Here is an 18,160-nt window from a genome sequence, read left to right as displayed (position 1 = left end):
TTGCTCTGCCACCAGGATAAAGCACACTTAAATCATGGCAGCCACTGGCTTGTCTAAAAACTTCCAGTGAAAGGGATTTCAGAGTTTCTCTAGCAGTATTCCACAGTTTTCCCTAATCTTTGCTTCAATTTATTTTTAATTTTTAAGCTCAGTTTCGTTCTCCTCCAGAGCAATTTAAGTCAAATCACTTCTTGGTCTCTTAGCAAACACAGCAGACAACTGATTACCATTAATTTTCTGCAATACTTTCATAGAGGTTCAGTCTGCCTACAAAACTAATTTTCTAGATTAAAATTCATATTCCTTAAAATATATAAACTTAAAGAGTTACTTTGCATTTCTACAGGTTGAACCTATGGAAAAGTTCATAGTCACCTGCCCATCTTCCATTTTGGTCTTTGGATAGTTAAGGATTAGTTTTGTAGCTTGTTCCCATTTTGCATGTGTATCCTCCCAGGCCTGAAAGAAGACATATCAAGATTTAATTTCAAAACTACTTCTGGAATATGCATGCAAGGAGTGTATGAGCTGAGAAGGAAGTTTACCTCTGTGTTGCCTGCAGTTGGGTGCTCGATGCGCCTCAGTAACGCCATCACTCTCTTCTGAAGAGCTGCTCTCCCTACCAAGGGCACAGAACAGCTTTTTGAAACCCACCTCCATCAAACTTGTGATCTCTGAAAGCAATTACTGAACTAAGAGGAACACATCCCTTTTAAGATTTTAGAAAAGGCAGCTTCTTGTTACACTGTAAAATCCTCCTGAACTCAGTCACCCAAATTCTTTACACTTGCTAGCTATTCTAGAAATTGAGATATTCCAGGAAAAGCCAGAGCACCTCAAGAATCTCAACCTGTTTGAAGAACTCAGAAAGAACAGTCTTATCATGCAGGAAGAAAGGTGTTACACTGATTCATGCTCCTTACCTGTTGACATCATGTTGCTGACAGATGCAAACTCCATGAAAGTGTTGTAGTTTGGCAGAAAATTATGCACTGAGACTTCATCCACTCCACACCTGATGTCGGCCTCCTCGCAGAGGTGGCGGAAGCAGGACATGGCCACCAGCACTGCCTCGATGTCTGGGCTCCACAGAAACATGTACAAGGCCACTTCCAGTTTGGTCTGGGCTTGGCGACAGATGGGGGTTCCACTGCATCCCGCCGTGCTTTCCTTGGGAAACAGAGAATTCCCCGTGCGGGAACGCTGCTGGTTCATGTGGCACTTGGATTAAAATTCACCCTCAGCCAAACTGGGTTTAAAACTGCTTTTATGTCAGTAACAATAAGCAACCCTAACCAGGAGCAGAGCTCTGATATGCTGCCACGAGGGATGCTGTGTGCACTCCTAAGAACATATCACCAACATTTGAACTGGAAAAGGTGTGACTTTGTAAAGTCTGAAACCTCATTATTAACCAGCATATGAAATACTTACATTACTTAGGATACAGACGTCTTCTCCTCCTCAGAAATAATTAATTTTTTTAAATTACTCTCAAAGTAATTTAATTCCTACTTGCACATAGTGTTTTTTTTTTTTTCCCAAGTGTTAAAATTAATTATTATCATGTATTACTTACCATAGAAGAATTCCCTTTCCCTTTCCTGAGGGTAGCTCCTGGTGCACAGCGTATCATTTCTTCGTGGTCAAGAGAAATTTGGCTGGTTCCACTTCCAGAGACGTCATAAAGGAAGAGGAAGTGGCAGGAACTCCTATCTGACTGCTATGAAGAGAGGGAAGAAAAACAATGTATTTAAAACACACCAAAAGGATAGATTTGACGAAGGTGAAAAGATCCTCAGCATTTACACAGTACTTTTTCCACTGCTGCTCTCAGGGCTTTATAAAATTACCCACAGTAATGGTATCTCAGGATGGTATTTCCCTTAAGAAATACACTATTTGATATTTTAGGATTACCAGAAAGAAGCAAATCAGAATTCTGAGACTCAGAGGAACCTGAGATCCAAAAGGAAACTGATTTCATCCATGTAGGTCTATATTTTACCCTAACTACTTCCCCTTTCTCTCACCTTGCACACTGGTTCCCTTTGTATTAGGGCATAAGGCATAGCTTTCTGTAAAACATACATTTCCCAGGCAAGTAAAACAATCTATATAGCTAAAGTCAAAAAGAAAATAAAAATCCCAAACCTAACTGTGGTTAACTCTTCTAACTGAGGTGCCTCACAAAGCAGAGAACAGAAAGTGTAGGTGTAGCTCTTAAATTTCTTCCAATCATAAGAATAACGTGGTAAATAAAGGGAGTGACAAAGCAGAGAACGATGTGTGTTGATGATCCTAACAGAGATGGTAACATTCACTTACTTTGTTTTTTAGAAGAAATTTATTCCTACAGATGAGAATCTCTCGCAGCCACTTGAGGATTTCCGTGCTGCTCAGCATCTGATGGCTCGTGAGCTTCTTGCAGATATAAAAAAGCATTTGTGAGCTGCAGCAAAACGAAGCTCAGCGTTAGCCTCACGATCCAGGACCGCTGGTGGTGCAGGTACTACACTACGCTTCACATGGAGATAGGCAGCTAGCATCAACACCCTCTGCAGGACTAACACTGGCTCTGAGGATGTACAGCAGAGAGATCAGTGTGCCCCTGGAATGCCAAGCTCCCCTGGGCCCTCCCCACCCCGGCTGGCCTGGTCAGCTCCCTGAGGCCGTGAAGCGAGCGGGGCCTGGCCCAGCCCGCGCTCGCTGTGGGTCGCAGTCTCCAGCTCTCCCCAAACAGATACAGCACAGACAGCGGCAGTACAAGGTTACCTACACTGCTCTGACAACGTCTCAACTCTGCTCTGGAAGGAACACATCTAGGGATGTTCCTTCTTCATATCCATTCAGGCCTCACACTCTCTGTTAAAACTGCCAAAGGGTCCAAATTAGTGTCAATTGTAATGGGTTTTTCCCCCAGCCCGAACAGAGCACAAACTCATTGCTACTCTTACAAATTACAGCCCTGGGTGTCAGTTCCTGCCTGTCGAGGGGGGCTCAGCCCAGGCTTCCTCCTACACTGCTGTTCCCTCCTTCTCCACCAAACATCAGCACTAATTCACAGTAAAGAACCAAATACTACTGTTGTTATTATTTAGCTCACACAATTCTTAGAATTCTGAGTTGACACATTCCTATTTTTTGGTTTAGCATTTTGAGTAATCTTGACTGTTTTGGAATTTCACTTCCCTTAATATTCTCCAGGAAATCAACCGCAACAGGTGCTGTGCACTTATAAAGGCAAGACAATTTTAATGAATTAAATTTCTTCATAAATATACAGGAAAGACCAATGGAGACTGCAGGTCAGGCCAAGCTATCACCTTCTTTAGGTGAGGGCTTCAGAGTCAAGATTAGCAAATCCACACTTCTGGAATTGCTCAGCATTAACCTCCCCTTAGTCCCAAAAGGATGAAACAGAATTTAAAAAGTAGCAATCATGTGAATGAGGGGGAAAACCTTTAACTTTTTAAACTAATAATCATTTCTACACCTTAACATCTGCTGAAGAGTGTCATTAAGGGAGTCAGTGAAATGTTTGTTATATTTTTATTGAATTTGTATAGCGCAAGGAAGACACAACTTCCCTGTGAATGCACATGACAATTCTGACTGCAGATTCCTGCTGTTGTGGTAAAGGAGAAGACAAATCATAACAGCTATTTCTCTCATTTATAAAAGTTAATTTACATACCTGATTTCCCAGAATGTTTCTATAGGAGCATCAGGATTCCACAGGTCAATGCTGTCCAACTGGTGCAGAACCAGCAAGGCCTAAAGTCAAACCAAAGAGTCTTGCTTAGAGACAGCAATTTACAAAGTGCAGGAGCACAGGCAGAGAAACAGGTGCAGTACCCACTACACTGCTCTAAACATGAGATGTAAAAAGCATTACAGAAGGATTATACAGAAGAACAAGAGTTCACTGTTAGGCCACGTCAGAAGCCTTTCATTTTAGAGTCTTTATCCCACATTCATACTCCAAACCCAGAGGTTTTCCCTTGTATTTCCATACAAAGCCATCCCAGGCACACAGACCCAGTGTTTTTAAAGGACAGGTTTGGGTTTTCACGTTAACAATGTCAGCTGTGCCCATCCCAGTGCCTCCCCAGCACTCACCTCCATGGCCTCCTGGGCTATGTCTGGCATGCTGGACTGTGGCACCAGCTGGACTAGGCCCGTGATCAGCTCTGCCGTGCTGCCCTGCGTCTCAGGGCCCTGCTTCCTGGGATTCTGGACAGCAACAAGGGAAGCAAATTTAAGCTGGAAAACTTTCCAATGCCTGCCCACATGACTGGCTGCTACAGCAGCACTCCTCTGGTTGAACCAGGTGGATGTCAGGATCTTTAGGAGAGTCTGTCATTTTATTTTTAATCCATGGATATCCCTTGCATGGCATGTCTTTGACAGAACTGAAATATCTTTACATTAAACAATGACAGACCTGAGAAAATGGAAGATCTAAGACCGTATGTCTTTCTACTCATTGAAATGATGACTAACTTCCAACTCCCTTATTTTAATTTTCTTCTATTCCCCTCTCCTTCCCCATCTTCCCCTTCAGAGTCACAGAACTTTATGCTCCTTCTCATTGTGTTGTTCTGATTCTATAAAATCTATTATAGTTTCTTTTTTGTTCTGTGTTTTTCCTTTAGAAGCACAGGAGCATCATAACCCGAGACAGGGATGAGCAGGACATGTCCTAGATGCCAGGTGTAAGTTTTTAATCTTTACTCATTTGGCAGCTTCAAAAGTAAACTCCACTACAAATGAACAGTGTGATAGTGGGATATACTTACACACAGCAAAAGCTTTGGATCTGCATGGATCAGTTTTACCAGGGACAACAGCAGGAACTTGTAGCTTCTGGTTTCCAAATCAGTAGGTTTTTCTTTAAATTTAAGGCTTGTCATTTTCTCCTTAAATGTAAGACTCTGATGGAAGGAAAAAAAATCACAGTCCTTGTCAGGAAGGTAGTCAAACACAACAGTTACAATTAAACACCTTATGAAATGTATTGCTTTTATAATCTATGACTTAAGACAAAGTTTATAAGTATACAAAATTCAAGTACAGTTGCACAGCCTTCTACCTCAAAATCCCCCTCTCCCACAGGCAATGACTTCACTGAACCTTTAAAGTTCCCTTAAGAACTGTTTCAGGTCCCAGCCTGGACAACTGTGTGTTCACCTCAACAACCTCTGGAAAATGAACCTTTCTGTTTTAAAAGGCACACAGGCCACTGCTTAAATAAGAAAAATAATCTGCCTTCACCTGAAAAACCACTGAACTACTCTGTACCCATCCCTCTCCCGTGAACTGGAGGACAGGTCCCCAGTATGTTCAAAGACAGAGGATATTCATCACTCAGTAAGTTTTTGTAATTTATACTTTCAACAATTTTAACCTTCTGTCAGCAGGGACTAAATCAGTATTTTTGCTTCCAGCTACCACAGGAGTTACAAGACAGTCACTTGGACAAAAAACCTGCTGTCGTGGATATTCAACACAAAACAGAAGCTCAGCTTTTTAAACTGTCTTGTTTCATTTATTTGCAGAGATCTCAAACAATAACACGAACTTGGTTCTATTTTTGCTGATCTTACAAGTTTTGAACAAAAGGAAAGTCTAGCCTGAAATCATCTTCAGGGTACCTGACGAGGCACCACATTGCATAATTAAATTCTACAAGAAATCTATTCACTGCTTAGTCATTGTGCAAATATATGGAATAAAATCTACCACATCAAGCATCTAATCAAGAAATTGACAGCACAGTGGTAGAGGTAACTGGTTCTGTGCTAAACCTCCACTTGCTACAGTCAGGGATTTCTGAGAAAAGGCACGTGGCAAAAGCCAGTTCGTTTCTGTGAAGCAATTTATTGACTTGACACAATCCAAACTAAAGACTATCAATAACCAGAGACAGGGCCATCAGTGCCTCTGCAAACACCCTGGGGTGCAGACAGTGTCTGGACTCTGACAGACAGCACCCAACAAGGACGAGTGCGGAGGAGTTCACCAGGAAGAAGTTCAGGCTGGAGACTGGAAAGCTGTTGTGAGAGCAGAGAGGTTCCAGAAGAGCTCGGTGCTGGGAGGGATGGCAGGGAGAGCACGGCCTTGCTCGGGAGGGAACTCTGCTGGCGGTGCAGGCCCCTCCGCCCCGCGCTGCCCTGCTAACTGCCCGGAAAGGCAGCGCCAGCCAGGGCTGTTCTGCAGCAGTTCAGGTCACACTGACAGCAGCAGAGCCCCAGGGCCATGCAAAGCAGGGGCTGGCGGGCATCTGAGCACGTCGGGACAGCAGCCAGCCAGAGGGACAGGGAGGAGCAGGAGATAAAGCACCACCAGTCAGAGCAAGGGTATTGTCAGGGCAACTATTCTCCAACACACCAACACATACAGATGAAAAGCAAGTTAAACAGGGCATAGCTTTCAACCAAAAGCATTTTGGTCATTTGCTCTCATGGGAGAAGCCCAACAGGAATGTTTCCGTGTCTCATTTCAGGCCTTCTAAGCCAAGCCACCAAGATCGCTTGCGACAGCAGAAGTGTCCTCACGGAACGTTCGGAAGAGGAATGCGGCAACACAGCTGCGTGTGGACTTACTACAAGAATTTAGATGAACTACCAATCTCAATTTACTCAAGACTTTTTCCAAGACAGCCAAGAATATTGACTTTATTTCACAATGCTTGAAAAATCTTTTACTTTGTTGCTGCCACCAAGACCAAACCGTCAACTTGCTCAACAGAAAGCAAGACAAATGAAGACCTACTCATGCCAATCGTGGTAAAAGCATCACAGTTTTCAACAATTATCCTTACATACAGAATGCTTTTGTTTTTCAGATTAAGCAAGAATAGATGTGTTACCCTGCTATTCTCACAGCCAGAAAGCTTAAAATGGACAGTTAGCCACAGACAACAGAAGAAATACTTCTACATTGCCAAGCAGCAGGAAACTGGAGGAACATTGAACCAGAAGCAGTCAGTGCCCCACAGGGTCACAGAGCACGTGTGGCTCTCTGCTGCTCTGTGCTGGAGGCGGCACAGGGAGGGCTGTGCTGGAGGCGGCACGGGGAGGGCTGTGCTGGAGGCAGGACACAGAGGGCTGTGCTGGAGGCGGCACGGGGAGGGCTGTGCTGTGGCAGCCCCAGCAGCCTTACCGGGGTCATGCGGATGGCGGGGTGGGCCCCGCAGCCCTGGATGGCCTTGTGCAGGGTCTCGCTGAACATGCTGCGCAGCTCCACCGAGTGGCAATAGACCGCGTCGATCCGGGGCCACCAGTCCAGCGCCGACTGCGGGGGGACAGCCAGGGAGGTTACACTGCTGCTGCAGCACCCACCCACGCCTACTCTGCACCTCACACCTCACACGGGCTGCCCTTCACACCTGCTCCACACAGCACTACCCAGATGGCTGCATTCTCATCACAAACACCACAGACAAACCAGTTGCAACAGAAGTGCTAATTCCAACTTGGCTGCTCACTACATCACTCTTCTACCTGAACCAACTGAAACCAGAAGTGCAGAAGGGTGTGGTAGATGAACAACTGCACAAACTTTCAAAATATTTTCATCTCTCAGCACTTACCCCCATTTCTCAGTACTTAAATCCCTGCAGAAAACCACGAGGCCAGCTCTACCCCAGGTCAACAGACTGCAGGCAGCAGAAGGTGCTACAACTGTGTGTGTCCTGAGAGTGGTTTTCAGGTATCAATATTTATCATAAAACCACAGATCATGAGACTCATTTGTCATCCTACATCAGAGAGACATACAGCACATCTCTGCACTGAAATGTTACAGATGTTATACTGGGATCTGGGCTCTCACACTGGGAATCCACTGGTGAGAAGCACAAACAGATTTGCACGCTCCTCCTTAGCAAGCAACTCGTGCTGCATGGACATGAGCAACAAGATCTGGCCTACTACCCAAACTGCATTTACTAAGCAGATACTGATCTGAACAGAAGCCCCAGATCCCTGGGCTGATGAAATACTGCCATTTGTGATAAACTTACATTTGTGATAATTCGGTGGAGCGAATTTACCAGCACATAATGAAATGTTGATGGGGAATTCTGTGCCAAGCAGATCTACAATAAAAATACATAAAAGCCACTTAGGAACGTCTTTGTCTTTGCCATCTTTCTTATCACACTGAATAACATCTTGAAGCCTTTTTATTAAATTGACAAAGCCGTCAAATCTGAACAAGGGAGGCCTAATCAGCTGAGAAAAGTTTTATAATAACATGCAGGGATTTATTACGAAGGGATATTTATACAGCTGAACTCATTTATGAGCTTCCAGCTGCTGCTAGCACAGCTTCTGTAACTGACAGGTCGTCAATGGCATGCAGAGCATTACTTACCAGTAAGTGCTGCTCTCACCTTAAAGTGCTGGTTGTTGTGAGGATTTATGCGGAAGCAGGAGACCAAGCAGTCAATCATCAGGTCTACATCTGCATTCTGATTGCCTCTTGAGAAAGGCTTGCTTGGGTTAAACAGTAGGTTCTATTTATTTCAGAAAAATGCAAACATGTAAATCAGATACCAAGATTATTCCTGTCTACTTTCAATATAAAACTTTCCAGTGAAAAACACTGGTAATCAATTAAAGAGAAATTCAAAGTTTATTTCAGTATTTTTAAACTCAAATTTCTCACTGCAATTAGGAAACAGACATTTTTACCTTAAGATCTAGTACCATGGATTGCACCAGCAGGAAAATGACAGAATTATCTTCCCAGTTGATGTAGGTAGATGCTTTGCACAGTTTAACACAAGCAATAGCAGCACTTTCAGTCAGCTGCCTGCTCCCACTGTGGCCTGCAAGGGCCTTCCTGAGGTTGTCCAGGAACAGCTTCTGCAAAATTCAAACCAGGAACAGTTATAACCAGACACCAGGATAGCAAAAACCAGCTTGATGCAGCCCTCTGGGGAAATTCTGTACTTATTAAAGCCACTCTCTTTGGTGGATCTGGGGCAGGCAGACTGGCACAAACAGAGGTGGTTGTTCACTCTCAGCCATGTTTGCAGCCACATCAAACTCAACACCTGCTGCAGGTGCAGCAGTCACGGAGCACAGAGCACTCCCTGCAGCCCCACAACTCCTCAGTACAGCCAAACACCAGCAAGGCTCAGTTTGCTGCTGCTGCTGCTGCAGGCAGACGAAATGACAGCACAGAGAGTCAAATCTCCAAGGAGGTGGGAAAGTCCTGAAATAACACCATTTGGGACATGCTATCTGTATGAATTACCGACGGTGAAAGAAGATATGTAAGGTGAGAACTCAAAAGGGGTGCATAAATTTACATATGGAACTGCAATGTGCTCTTTATAGAATCACATAATCATAGAATTAACTGGGTTGGAAGAGACTTCTTGGCCATTTGGGTACACTGCTGGCTCGTGTTTAGGCAGGAAAGACAAAATGAAATAAACTTGCAATACAGAATCAGCAAAAGCAATCATCCTCCAGAAACCAGAGGAAGAATTCAGACACCTGTCTTACCTTGTTCATTTTAGTCTCCTCTACCACGTCCTTGGCTATATCTTGGATTATCTCTGGACACAGGACCAGCAGGATGATCTGCAGTGGCCACACTGCTGCTTTACGCTTTGTGCTTTCAGCAAAGCCATCCACCAAGTCAAACAACTTCTCAGCACAATCTGCAGAAAACATCAGCCCAAGTTCAATACCAGTTCTAATTACAGCGATGCAGAACAGGTATAAGAGAGCAGAGGGGCAGTTCCACCTACACAGAAGAAAGGTTCTGTTTTGCACACTACTGACATACTACTGGGGATAACATGGTCTCAACCCAGTTAAAGACATGGTTTATCTGAAAATATAAATTTTCCTCTCTTTGTCACTAGAAACAAAATAAAGGTGATGTTCTCTAAGTTTGTATCTTGTGTCAAGGTGAAAAATATACATTCAAAAAGTCTCCATCTTTTGGGGTTTATTTCTTTGTGCTGGGAAGCACAATATTAATCTCTAACAGGGGAATCAGGAAAGAAGCAACATAACCTTACCCCCCCTGACAAAGGTAACAGAAGTTTGTTTATTTGTAGGCTGCACAAGGAGCAAAGAGGGCACAAAACGCAAGTGAATGCATTTTGGGGATGTCTGAGAGACCAGCCTCTGAACACTGCCATGTGTTATGCCTTACCAGCCATGTCAGTCTGGGGTGTTTGGTACAGCTTTGTGAATTCATCAGGATAGTTTTCCACCCAGTTCCAAAATGCCTGCAAATAATGCAAAACACCTTAACATTCCAGAGCTCCCAAACAGTTTTTCTCAACTATGTATTTAAATGAAGGGAGATTTTATTCTTCATTCTAATCACACAACATTTCTTACGAAACATATTTGCACCAAAGGGAGGCAACCACTTATATTTTACAGTAAGTGACTGAACTGCAACTACTCCTCAACTAGAGGAAGTCTGCTAATAAGCCATGAAACAGAAGCATTGAAACCCTTACCTTTTCCAGACTGTTGATAACAGCTAACTGAGCTACTTTCTTAAGGGCTTTAAACTTGAATACAGTCTCTGTAAAGACAGAACATTTCTGCACTTAGAACAGAAACCTGGATCTAAAAAGCAACACAGGTTATAAAAGACATTTGAAGTGCAAAGCAGTTTTCAAACCAATGTTTTTATGCTACTTAACCATTTTAAAATATTTTGGTAAGTATATGACTGTTTGGAGTAAAACAAGGGCAGTAAGAGATATATCATTTGCACTGTCGTCTCTGACTAACCAGACTGAAATACAAGTATTTCAAAACACAGGCTCCAATCATACCCTGCAAGAGTCGCTTGAGTTTGGAACAATCCACACTGATGTACTGCAAAAGTTCAATATCGTGAACATCAGCATTATCTTCTGAGCAAACAGTCAGTTCCTGCAACCTAAAAATAAGCAGAGCAAAGTAAATCCATCATATCATGTCAGACAGGTAAGAACACACCTAAGATTCTACACATTTCAATAGCAGGGAATATTCTATGATCTCCTCAAAGTACTGTCTCCTCAGATAAACTTTTCCAGGTTTAGAAATAAAAGATGGATCTTGCATGATTAAGAGTTAATATTATAGCCTTATTACAGCCTCATACCGAAAATGGAGCCAGAAATACCAGTGGTGAGTCTCATAAAACGCCAATACCTTCTGGTGTTTGTGCCCAAGATTTGCCTAAATCCTTCTGCTACTCACCCTACTGTAGCAGTTACCTTGTCACCTGAAACTAAACACTGGATTAATGGCATCATGACACCTTTAGGCTACTGCTCCTTAGCACCAAGTCCTGCTCCAGCCAAGTTCTCAGAGTAAAGCAGAGACTGATGGTCTTTGGTATCACCGGACTGAGATGCAACCACTCTTGGCCCACAGTTCTCTGGCCTGAACAAACAGCATGAAGTTTAATCACACCAGTTTAAACACAATGGCACCTTTTCACACTTGTGTATGAGACAATTTACTCAACACCTCACAGGCACCAGGCCACTAACAGCTACAGCACATGCTCCCCCAAACTCAGACACCACAGCTGGTTCCAAGCTGCAGATGTGATTTCTAGGACTAGACACAAAAGCTGTTCTTCATTTCTTCAACGCCAGGGAACTCAACAGCCCTCGCTGGGAATGGGAAGGTCCCCATTGCTGTGCTTTCTATGCCAAAACTCCCCCAGCTGCTGTGCAAGGCCCAGAAATATTCCTAAACAGGAAACCCAGGTCAGAGATCAGCAGCGCTGACTGGTGGAGTGACCCCTGTGGAGACCAGAGAGCTGGTCAAACACTTAACTCTTGCTGTGCCAGCATCTGAAGGGAAAACAGCTTAGGGAAAGCACTCTGCTCTGGCTCAAAGGGATGTCAGGAGGGCTTTGGAGCTTGGGAACAAACCACGCTACAAATACATACACATCCATGGACTAGATTCAAAGACTCAAAACGTTTTAACTGAAAAATACTTTCTATAAAGGGAGCAAAAGAAATTGTTTCCATTTCCATAAGCAACAAAACACAATCAACCTATTGAGTAAAACCACATCCTTCATGCTAGCTGCCAAGTCTATGTTGAAGTAAAAGATATTAAAGGCTCTGTAAAAACTTTGAAAATACTTCAGAACTAAAATTACTCAATCATTTTAAAGTGATTTCTAAAATGCAAATATTTTCCAAAGGAATAGATAAATATATAAGGCAAATATAAATCTTCATTTCAATTAATTTGGCTCACCCACTGCTATGTGACCACATAAGGCTGCCCAAGCTCCACTTCCAGTACAGCACGATCTCAGCTATTATATTGTGTGACAAGAGCTAAGCTGCTTCAAGCACCTTTCAAGAAACATCAAAGTATTTCAGGAATAAAAAGCTTAACACCACTCTAGCGGACTGACAAATGCTGAAGCATCAGAAGGATCTGGAACAGGGCAAAACCAGCAAAGAATAGATGGAAATGTTGTGCTTGTCTCCCTTCTCACTTAGAAAAGCAGAAAACCCAGTTATTTTTACAGTAAATGTGCTGTGAAACTCAAGTCAGTCAGAAGACAAATGGGTCTTTTCCCACAACTAACAAACAGCCCAGCTGTTTGTCCCCTTCAGGCATAAGACAGATTTAACATAAAAGCCTCCCAGCTGGGAAAATTAGACAGGAAAACAGCCTGGGGGCTCCAGCAGAGCTGTGGACAATCTCCAGTTTTCATTCTAAATTTGTAAGTAAAGGGATACGACCCATGAGCTTCAGCATCCTTTTATTTCCAAGACACCTTGCACCCAGAAGAACTTACTCAACTGCATTATTTTCATTCATTACTTTCACTTGTGCTTTTGAAAGCAGATTAAAAAAGCAACAAACGCAGCCATGGGAAACCTGCCAGCAGCAACCCAGGAGGGCACAAACAGGCCGTGTGTGACCTGGAACTCAGGGGAATGCTGAGGGAGCCCCCCCTGAGGAGGATCTGGTTAAACACATTTAGGTGTGGCCAGGAAGGCGCAGGCAGAGCACAGGAGGAGCTCTCAGCCCCGTACCTGGTGGAGATGCGGCTGAAGACGGCGTTGAAGTTGTTGCAGCTGAGGGAGAAGAGCACCCCCGAGGCGGAGCTGCGCAGCTCGGCCGCGTGCTGGTTCCCCTCGCGGTACGTGTGGATGAAGTGGCAGATCTCGGGCAGCAGCTGCTTCACCAGCATGGTCTCGTCCAGCCGCATGGTGTCCTTGGGTTGCTAAAAATAAACAACTGTTTCACTGGACTCTGCTTTGGAGGCTGAAAACTGCAGCATCTGCCACGAGCAGGCCCAGGGCCTGGACCTGCCCTTCCGATCCGCCCCAGGCTCCGCTGCCCACGGCACGGGGGGGCACAGAACGGCTGCTCTGCCTCTCAGGCTCACCCATCGTGCCCAAACCACCCCACACTCCCCGCTGAGTCTCCAAAACAGGCAGGACACGAGGCTGATCAGCATCACCAAGCATCAAGCAAAACATCACCCTGGTGTTTGCAGTAACACACGCTTTGTTCTGATGAAGGCACCTCGAAAGCTGCTCCGTGTCAAGGATCAGCAGAGCATGAAGGCTAAAGGGCAGAGAGCTACCCTCACACCTCTTTTGGGTGAGATCTCGGTCACTGCATCTTGACACCAAGTATTTTATACCGAAAAATGAACCAAAAAAGAGGTGCTTCTCCCTGGTTCTTGCCGGGGGGTTCTCTATATGAGTCAAAAATGGCTTAACTTCCCTGCAAAAGAAAAAATCTCATTTTTGCCAGTGTGCACAGTGAGACATAAGGAAACTATTTACAAAGGAATTCAAAGTGAAACTTTGCTCTACTAAGAGCAAGTTTTAACAGAAGGGTCAGCATTAAAGCTTTCTAAAATTCTACCAATGAATTTTCCATAGGGAATTGGGAAGTTTCAGAGACTCCCACTTAGTTGACCTGAGTCCTGTTGCCATGAGAACTTGATGAAACATTAAGCAAGAAATACATCTGAAGATACCAGAGAACACAACACGCTTTGTACAGAGCTTTGGCTCACTCTTATTTAACATACTCTGCCTCAAACTGCCCTCATTTGAACTGACAAAGCAAGAAATATTCAGCACAAATTCAGGCTGTTCAAATATCATCAACTATCAGGAAAACCACTCATGTTTCAAACAATACAAACAGAAGAAATATTTTAAAATAATTAACTTCTGCAGTTAAAACGGGTTTCTCTGACTCACTGCATCAAAGATAAAAAGTGCCAAAAGAGGTGTTCACCACAGCTGGAAATTATTCTGGAAAATGTATTTACCCGGCTCTTTTGTGATTTTAGAATCCACAACTATTCAGACTGGTTTAGAACTGTAAGATGTGTCACTTCACAGATCTAACCATAGTAAGGTCGTTACCTTACACAGAAAGAACCTTCAAAAACTGTTGCAGGGAAAGAGCAAAGAGTTCAGCTGATTGCAGGACAGACATCCAGGAATACAGCTTTAAAAGACAAATCCCTTTCTTGTCAGAGCAATAAAGCCCTGCCAGTCCCGCTCCCAGAGCAGCCTGGCTGTGCAGTCCCAGCTCAGCACAGCCCGTGTCCAGCCAGCACCGCGCTCAGCCCTGAGGGAACTGCTCTGACTGCAGACCTCAGCCTTGGGCAAGGCCAGCTCCTGTCATCTGGGAAACACCTGCAGAAGTCATCTGCACAGCAAAGGTGCTGCTGCATAGACAAGTACATGGAAAATTACTTCAACAAATGAAAGTTTCGAGAAATGTAAAGAAAACTCAGCACTGTCTGCAGTGAACTCAGCAGCACGAAACTGAAATACTTGTTCCGAATTATCTGCTACTTTGACCATGATTTACTACCCCGTTACTTTTTCTGTTTCAATGGTGGGATGAAAATGTTTTGATGCATCTGTTGAGAAAACACTGAGCAGGATACACCACGAACATCCAAACACTACAAGAATCTAGTGAAGCTTCATAACCTCCTCTAATCCTTGGCTTGGGCTTGTGTCTCCCCGTACTCCAGTTCATACATGACTGAGTAGAGTTGTCCAGTTGTCTGCAATTCCTTTTATCAAGTTATTAAACAAAAAAACATTATTTATAACTCTACAAATTTGTTGAGTAGTGGAACGGGCAATATCAAAAGTTTACTTGAATGTATTTAGCTGAAAAAGAAGCACCCTCCAAATCTTTAATGTATCAATTACATCAACTACACGTGTTTATAGGAAGCTCTATTATTTTTTAAATGGGATTAATGCCATTGGCTATAGATCTGATCAGTTTTAACTCTAGTACCAGTAACAACAGATACAAAAGCATTTGACTTGTACTCTCCAACCCATTTGATTCCAACTTAGCAATTGCTTATGCAAGCCTACTCACCCCTGCCAGACATTTTTCCAGTGTATCCAAGATAATCAGCTGAGATAGATACAAATTCTTTTCAGCAGTTTCTCCAAATATTCTCTAGAAGTAGAAAGGATATGGATTCATCTGAGACACAGAACTTTGACTTGCAATGCACTAAAGTAAAGTAGCAAAGTGGCCAAGTAAGCTGTGGCTCCATTACTGCTCTGGTTGTGAGTTTAGAAATAAAGGCAGCAATAATCAGATTAAAACAGGAATTAAAACATTATCACTAACGAAATGTCCAGCCTGTAATGCCAAATGTAATAAGGAACAAAGAGTCCTTGCAAGGTAGGACTGGAGGCAGCCCCTCACCTCCACCAGGTCCAGCAGCTGCTCAGAAAGGCAGGTGACACCTTCTCAGAACCTGTTTTGGTATCAATTCCTGGGACTCCTTTCCAATTATGCATTTCACCATAAACTTGTCTCGTGACAAACCCAAACCCAGGCTTTCCATTGGAAAAACAAAACATCCAGCTGGATCTTTCTCAGCAGCTCCTTTGCCCTCAGACACTCCTTGCACTGCTTCCCTGCACACCTGAAGCACCTTCCAAGGCAAATCCCAAACCCCCTCCCCACGGCCCCCTGGTGTCCCAGCACTGCTCAGAGCCCCAGGGCAGTGTCACCAAACAATGCAAAATTAGAAAACTTACCATGTTATTAACATTTTTTAAGATAGTAGTGAGACCACTGATGACCAGGGAAAACTTGTACTTGGAAATGTTGATGAGACATTCCTTGTTGTGCTCCGTACTGACTTTGGTGTGGGTATTCTGCTGGCAAACCTTGATTGGAAGCTACAAGAGAAAACTGTTATAAGCTTTTTCAGAGCTTTAAAGATGGGTTAAAAACTTTTGATGCACCAGAAACAACCTTGAAAAACATTCTACAAGAGACAACTGCAAACATGTTATTTCATTTTCTCTACGTTCATCTTTCCATTAGTTATCTACAAAACAAAATGCTGAAGTTCACCCTTTCCTTTCTCTGAAATGAAACTAAACCTCTATTTTGAGATAAATCCTCTACAAACTGAATGTCAAAGCAATCAAAAAGAAGAGAAAAATATAAGACAGAATTCTAGGAAATGATTGTTTATTTCAAAAATTAGCTCATTAAAGACCAAAAATCTCCAAGGCTACGAGGCACTGACCCTGCAGCCCCCAGGGCCATGGGTAACTTAGGGGACCCCACAAACACTGCCAGGAGATGCATTTCAGCTTCCCACACACTTCAAGCACTGTGAGCCCTGCATTCCCTGCCCAGCACCCAGGGGTACAAACCAGACCTTTTCCAGGCAGGAGAAGACTCAGGGCAACTGCACAAGCCCGAGATGTTCCTCTTGCCGTGTGAACACCGGGCACTTCTCCTGCTGCACCCAAATTCTTCAGGGGTCACAAACAAGCACCTCCCAGGCCCCCACCCACTGGCCCTGCCCACTCAGATGCCACGAGAGCATCGGAGAGGCCACTCTTCAGAAGGACATCCCTGAGGACTGACAGTGTTCCAAGCAACCCACGGCAGCAGCCTGCGTGCCCTTTAACCTGTGACCCTGCGAGTCCCTGTTCACAGGAACTTCAACTGCTACTACAAGTTTTAACAAATTTTGACTACAACTGTGGCTAAACCTGTACTCTGAGAGACATCAATAGCTCAGTGGAAATGCCACAGTGCAGCATTTGTGCATTGGGAAGATTGTCAGAGAGAGAGAGACCTTAAGAAAGGGTAAAAGAAGAATTCCAAGGAATTACAATCAGCTTTACAGCTGCAAAGTGCTTAAAGAGCCACCTCCCAGGCTGGGGGCTCTGGGGAGGGCACCCTCCCCACCAGCAGCCCCCAACACCTCTACAACCACCTGACATCCCTGGCTTCGATGGGAGAAGTTGAAATGCTCATGTTTAAAATGCAAGATGAATCAAAGAACCCCAACTTGGAACACTTTTGCTCAGCAGTCAGCTGGGAAATGGGTCTCCAGCACACTGATGCTCAGGGGGGACTCCTCTCTGCACAAGCTGAGCTTTGGTTGGGGTTTAAGCTCAACTCTTTTGGTGGCAGGGTCTAGGGTCACTGTGGGGACTGGCTGGCCCTCCTGAGGGAGGGACTGTTCGTTCACACAGAGGGAAGTGGCAGGTCAGACGAGCCCAAAGCCCCCAGAGCCGGCAGGTCCCTGAGGAAGGGGCTCTGCACACCCACAGGGCTCCCCCAGGAACACCCTGAGGGACCTTCCTCCAGGAGAAGGTCTGACACCCTCACCTGCACACCCCCTACAGCACCGAGTTCCACAGGGCAATCCAGGTAATTCCCACTGAGATCTGTGATCCCAGAGCGTTCCCAGCGCTCATTTACAGCAGCACAAGGCGCTTCCGTGTGCTCATCTTAACACCGGAAAAGCAGAATAAACACCATTTATGACTCAAGATTTGTTTTCACTTCAGATGTTATTTTACAGTATGTTTTTGGAAGTCATTGGAGGATGATAGATATATTTAATTTGAAATTTCACCATTACTAGTACTTTTTATTTGAATTTTCAAGTCTCTGTGCTGACAGCAGCAGCAAAGCTCAATACCACTGAGTGCTAAAACACTTCAGAAGAGCCTCTCAAAGAAATTGTGTCATAGATCTAGTTCTGTGTGCTCCCATGCCAGAGAAACATCACATTACACACTTCTGGAGCTTCCTGCCACAACAGCCACTACAACAAGGTCATCTAGAAGTAACACTGCTTTTTATACTATCTT

General features: G+C 44.1%; 1 protein-coding gene across 3 annotated transcripts in view; it reads right to left on the bottom strand.

Moving 5' to 3' along the window:
- The window catches only part of NF1 (neurofibromin 1), a 73,798-nt gene that overhangs the window by 50,446 nt on the left and 5,192 nt on the right, over positions 1 to 18,160 (bottom strand). For 2 of the 3 annotated variants that reach the window (XM_027883813.1, XM_027883814.1), the window contains exons 2-20: positions 16,073 to 16,216; positions 15,396 to 15,479; positions 13,055 to 13,245; positions 10,826 to 10,932; positions 10,502 to 10,569; positions 10,186 to 10,261; positions 9,525 to 9,682; positions 8,703 to 8,876; positions 8,402 to 8,524; positions 8,030 to 8,104; positions 7,168 to 7,299; positions 4,803 to 4,937; positions 4,123 to 4,236; positions 3,698 to 3,777; positions 2,329 to 2,452; positions 1,580 to 1,723; positions 924 to 1,170; positions 546 to 619; positions 376 to 459 (exon numbers count right to left, since the gene is read on the bottom strand). In XM_027883813.1, the coding sequence (XP_027739614.1) occupies positions 376 to 459; positions 546 to 619; positions 924 to 1,170; positions 1,580 to 1,723; positions 2,329 to 2,452; positions 3,698 to 3,777; positions 4,123 to 4,236; positions 4,803 to 4,937; positions 7,168 to 7,299; positions 8,030 to 8,104; positions 8,402 to 8,524; positions 8,703 to 8,876; positions 9,525 to 9,682; positions 10,186 to 10,261; positions 10,502 to 10,569; positions 10,826 to 10,932; positions 13,055 to 13,245; positions 15,396 to 15,479; positions 16,073 to 16,216 (2,334 nt within the window). Of the gene's footprint in view, positions 1 to 375; positions 460 to 545; positions 620 to 923; positions 1,171 to 1,579; positions 1,724 to 2,328; positions 2,453 to 2,780; positions 2,875 to 3,697; positions 3,778 to 4,122; positions 4,237 to 4,802; positions 4,938 to 7,167; positions 7,300 to 8,029; positions 8,105 to 8,401; positions 8,525 to 8,702; positions 8,877 to 9,524; positions 9,683 to 10,185; positions 10,262 to 10,501; positions 10,570 to 10,825; positions 10,933 to 13,054; positions 13,246 to 15,395; positions 15,480 to 16,072; positions 16,217 to 18,160 lie in introns of those variants that run through there. The other variant, XM_027883815.1, reaches the window with a different exon arrangement.

The sequence above is a fragment of the Empidonax traillii genome, unplaced genomic scaffold, assembly GCF_003031625.1.
Source record: "Empidonax traillii isolate 1590-97213 ecotype Southwest subspecies unplaced genomic scaffold, ASM303162v1 scaffold135:size1941959, whole genome shotgun sequence".
Classification (NCBI taxonomy): domain Eukaryota; kingdom Metazoa; phylum Chordata; class Aves; order Passeriformes; family Tyrannidae; genus Empidonax; species Empidonax traillii.
Note: the sequence above shows the minus strand (reverse complement) of the source record. Positions and strands in the feature narration are given on the sequence as shown.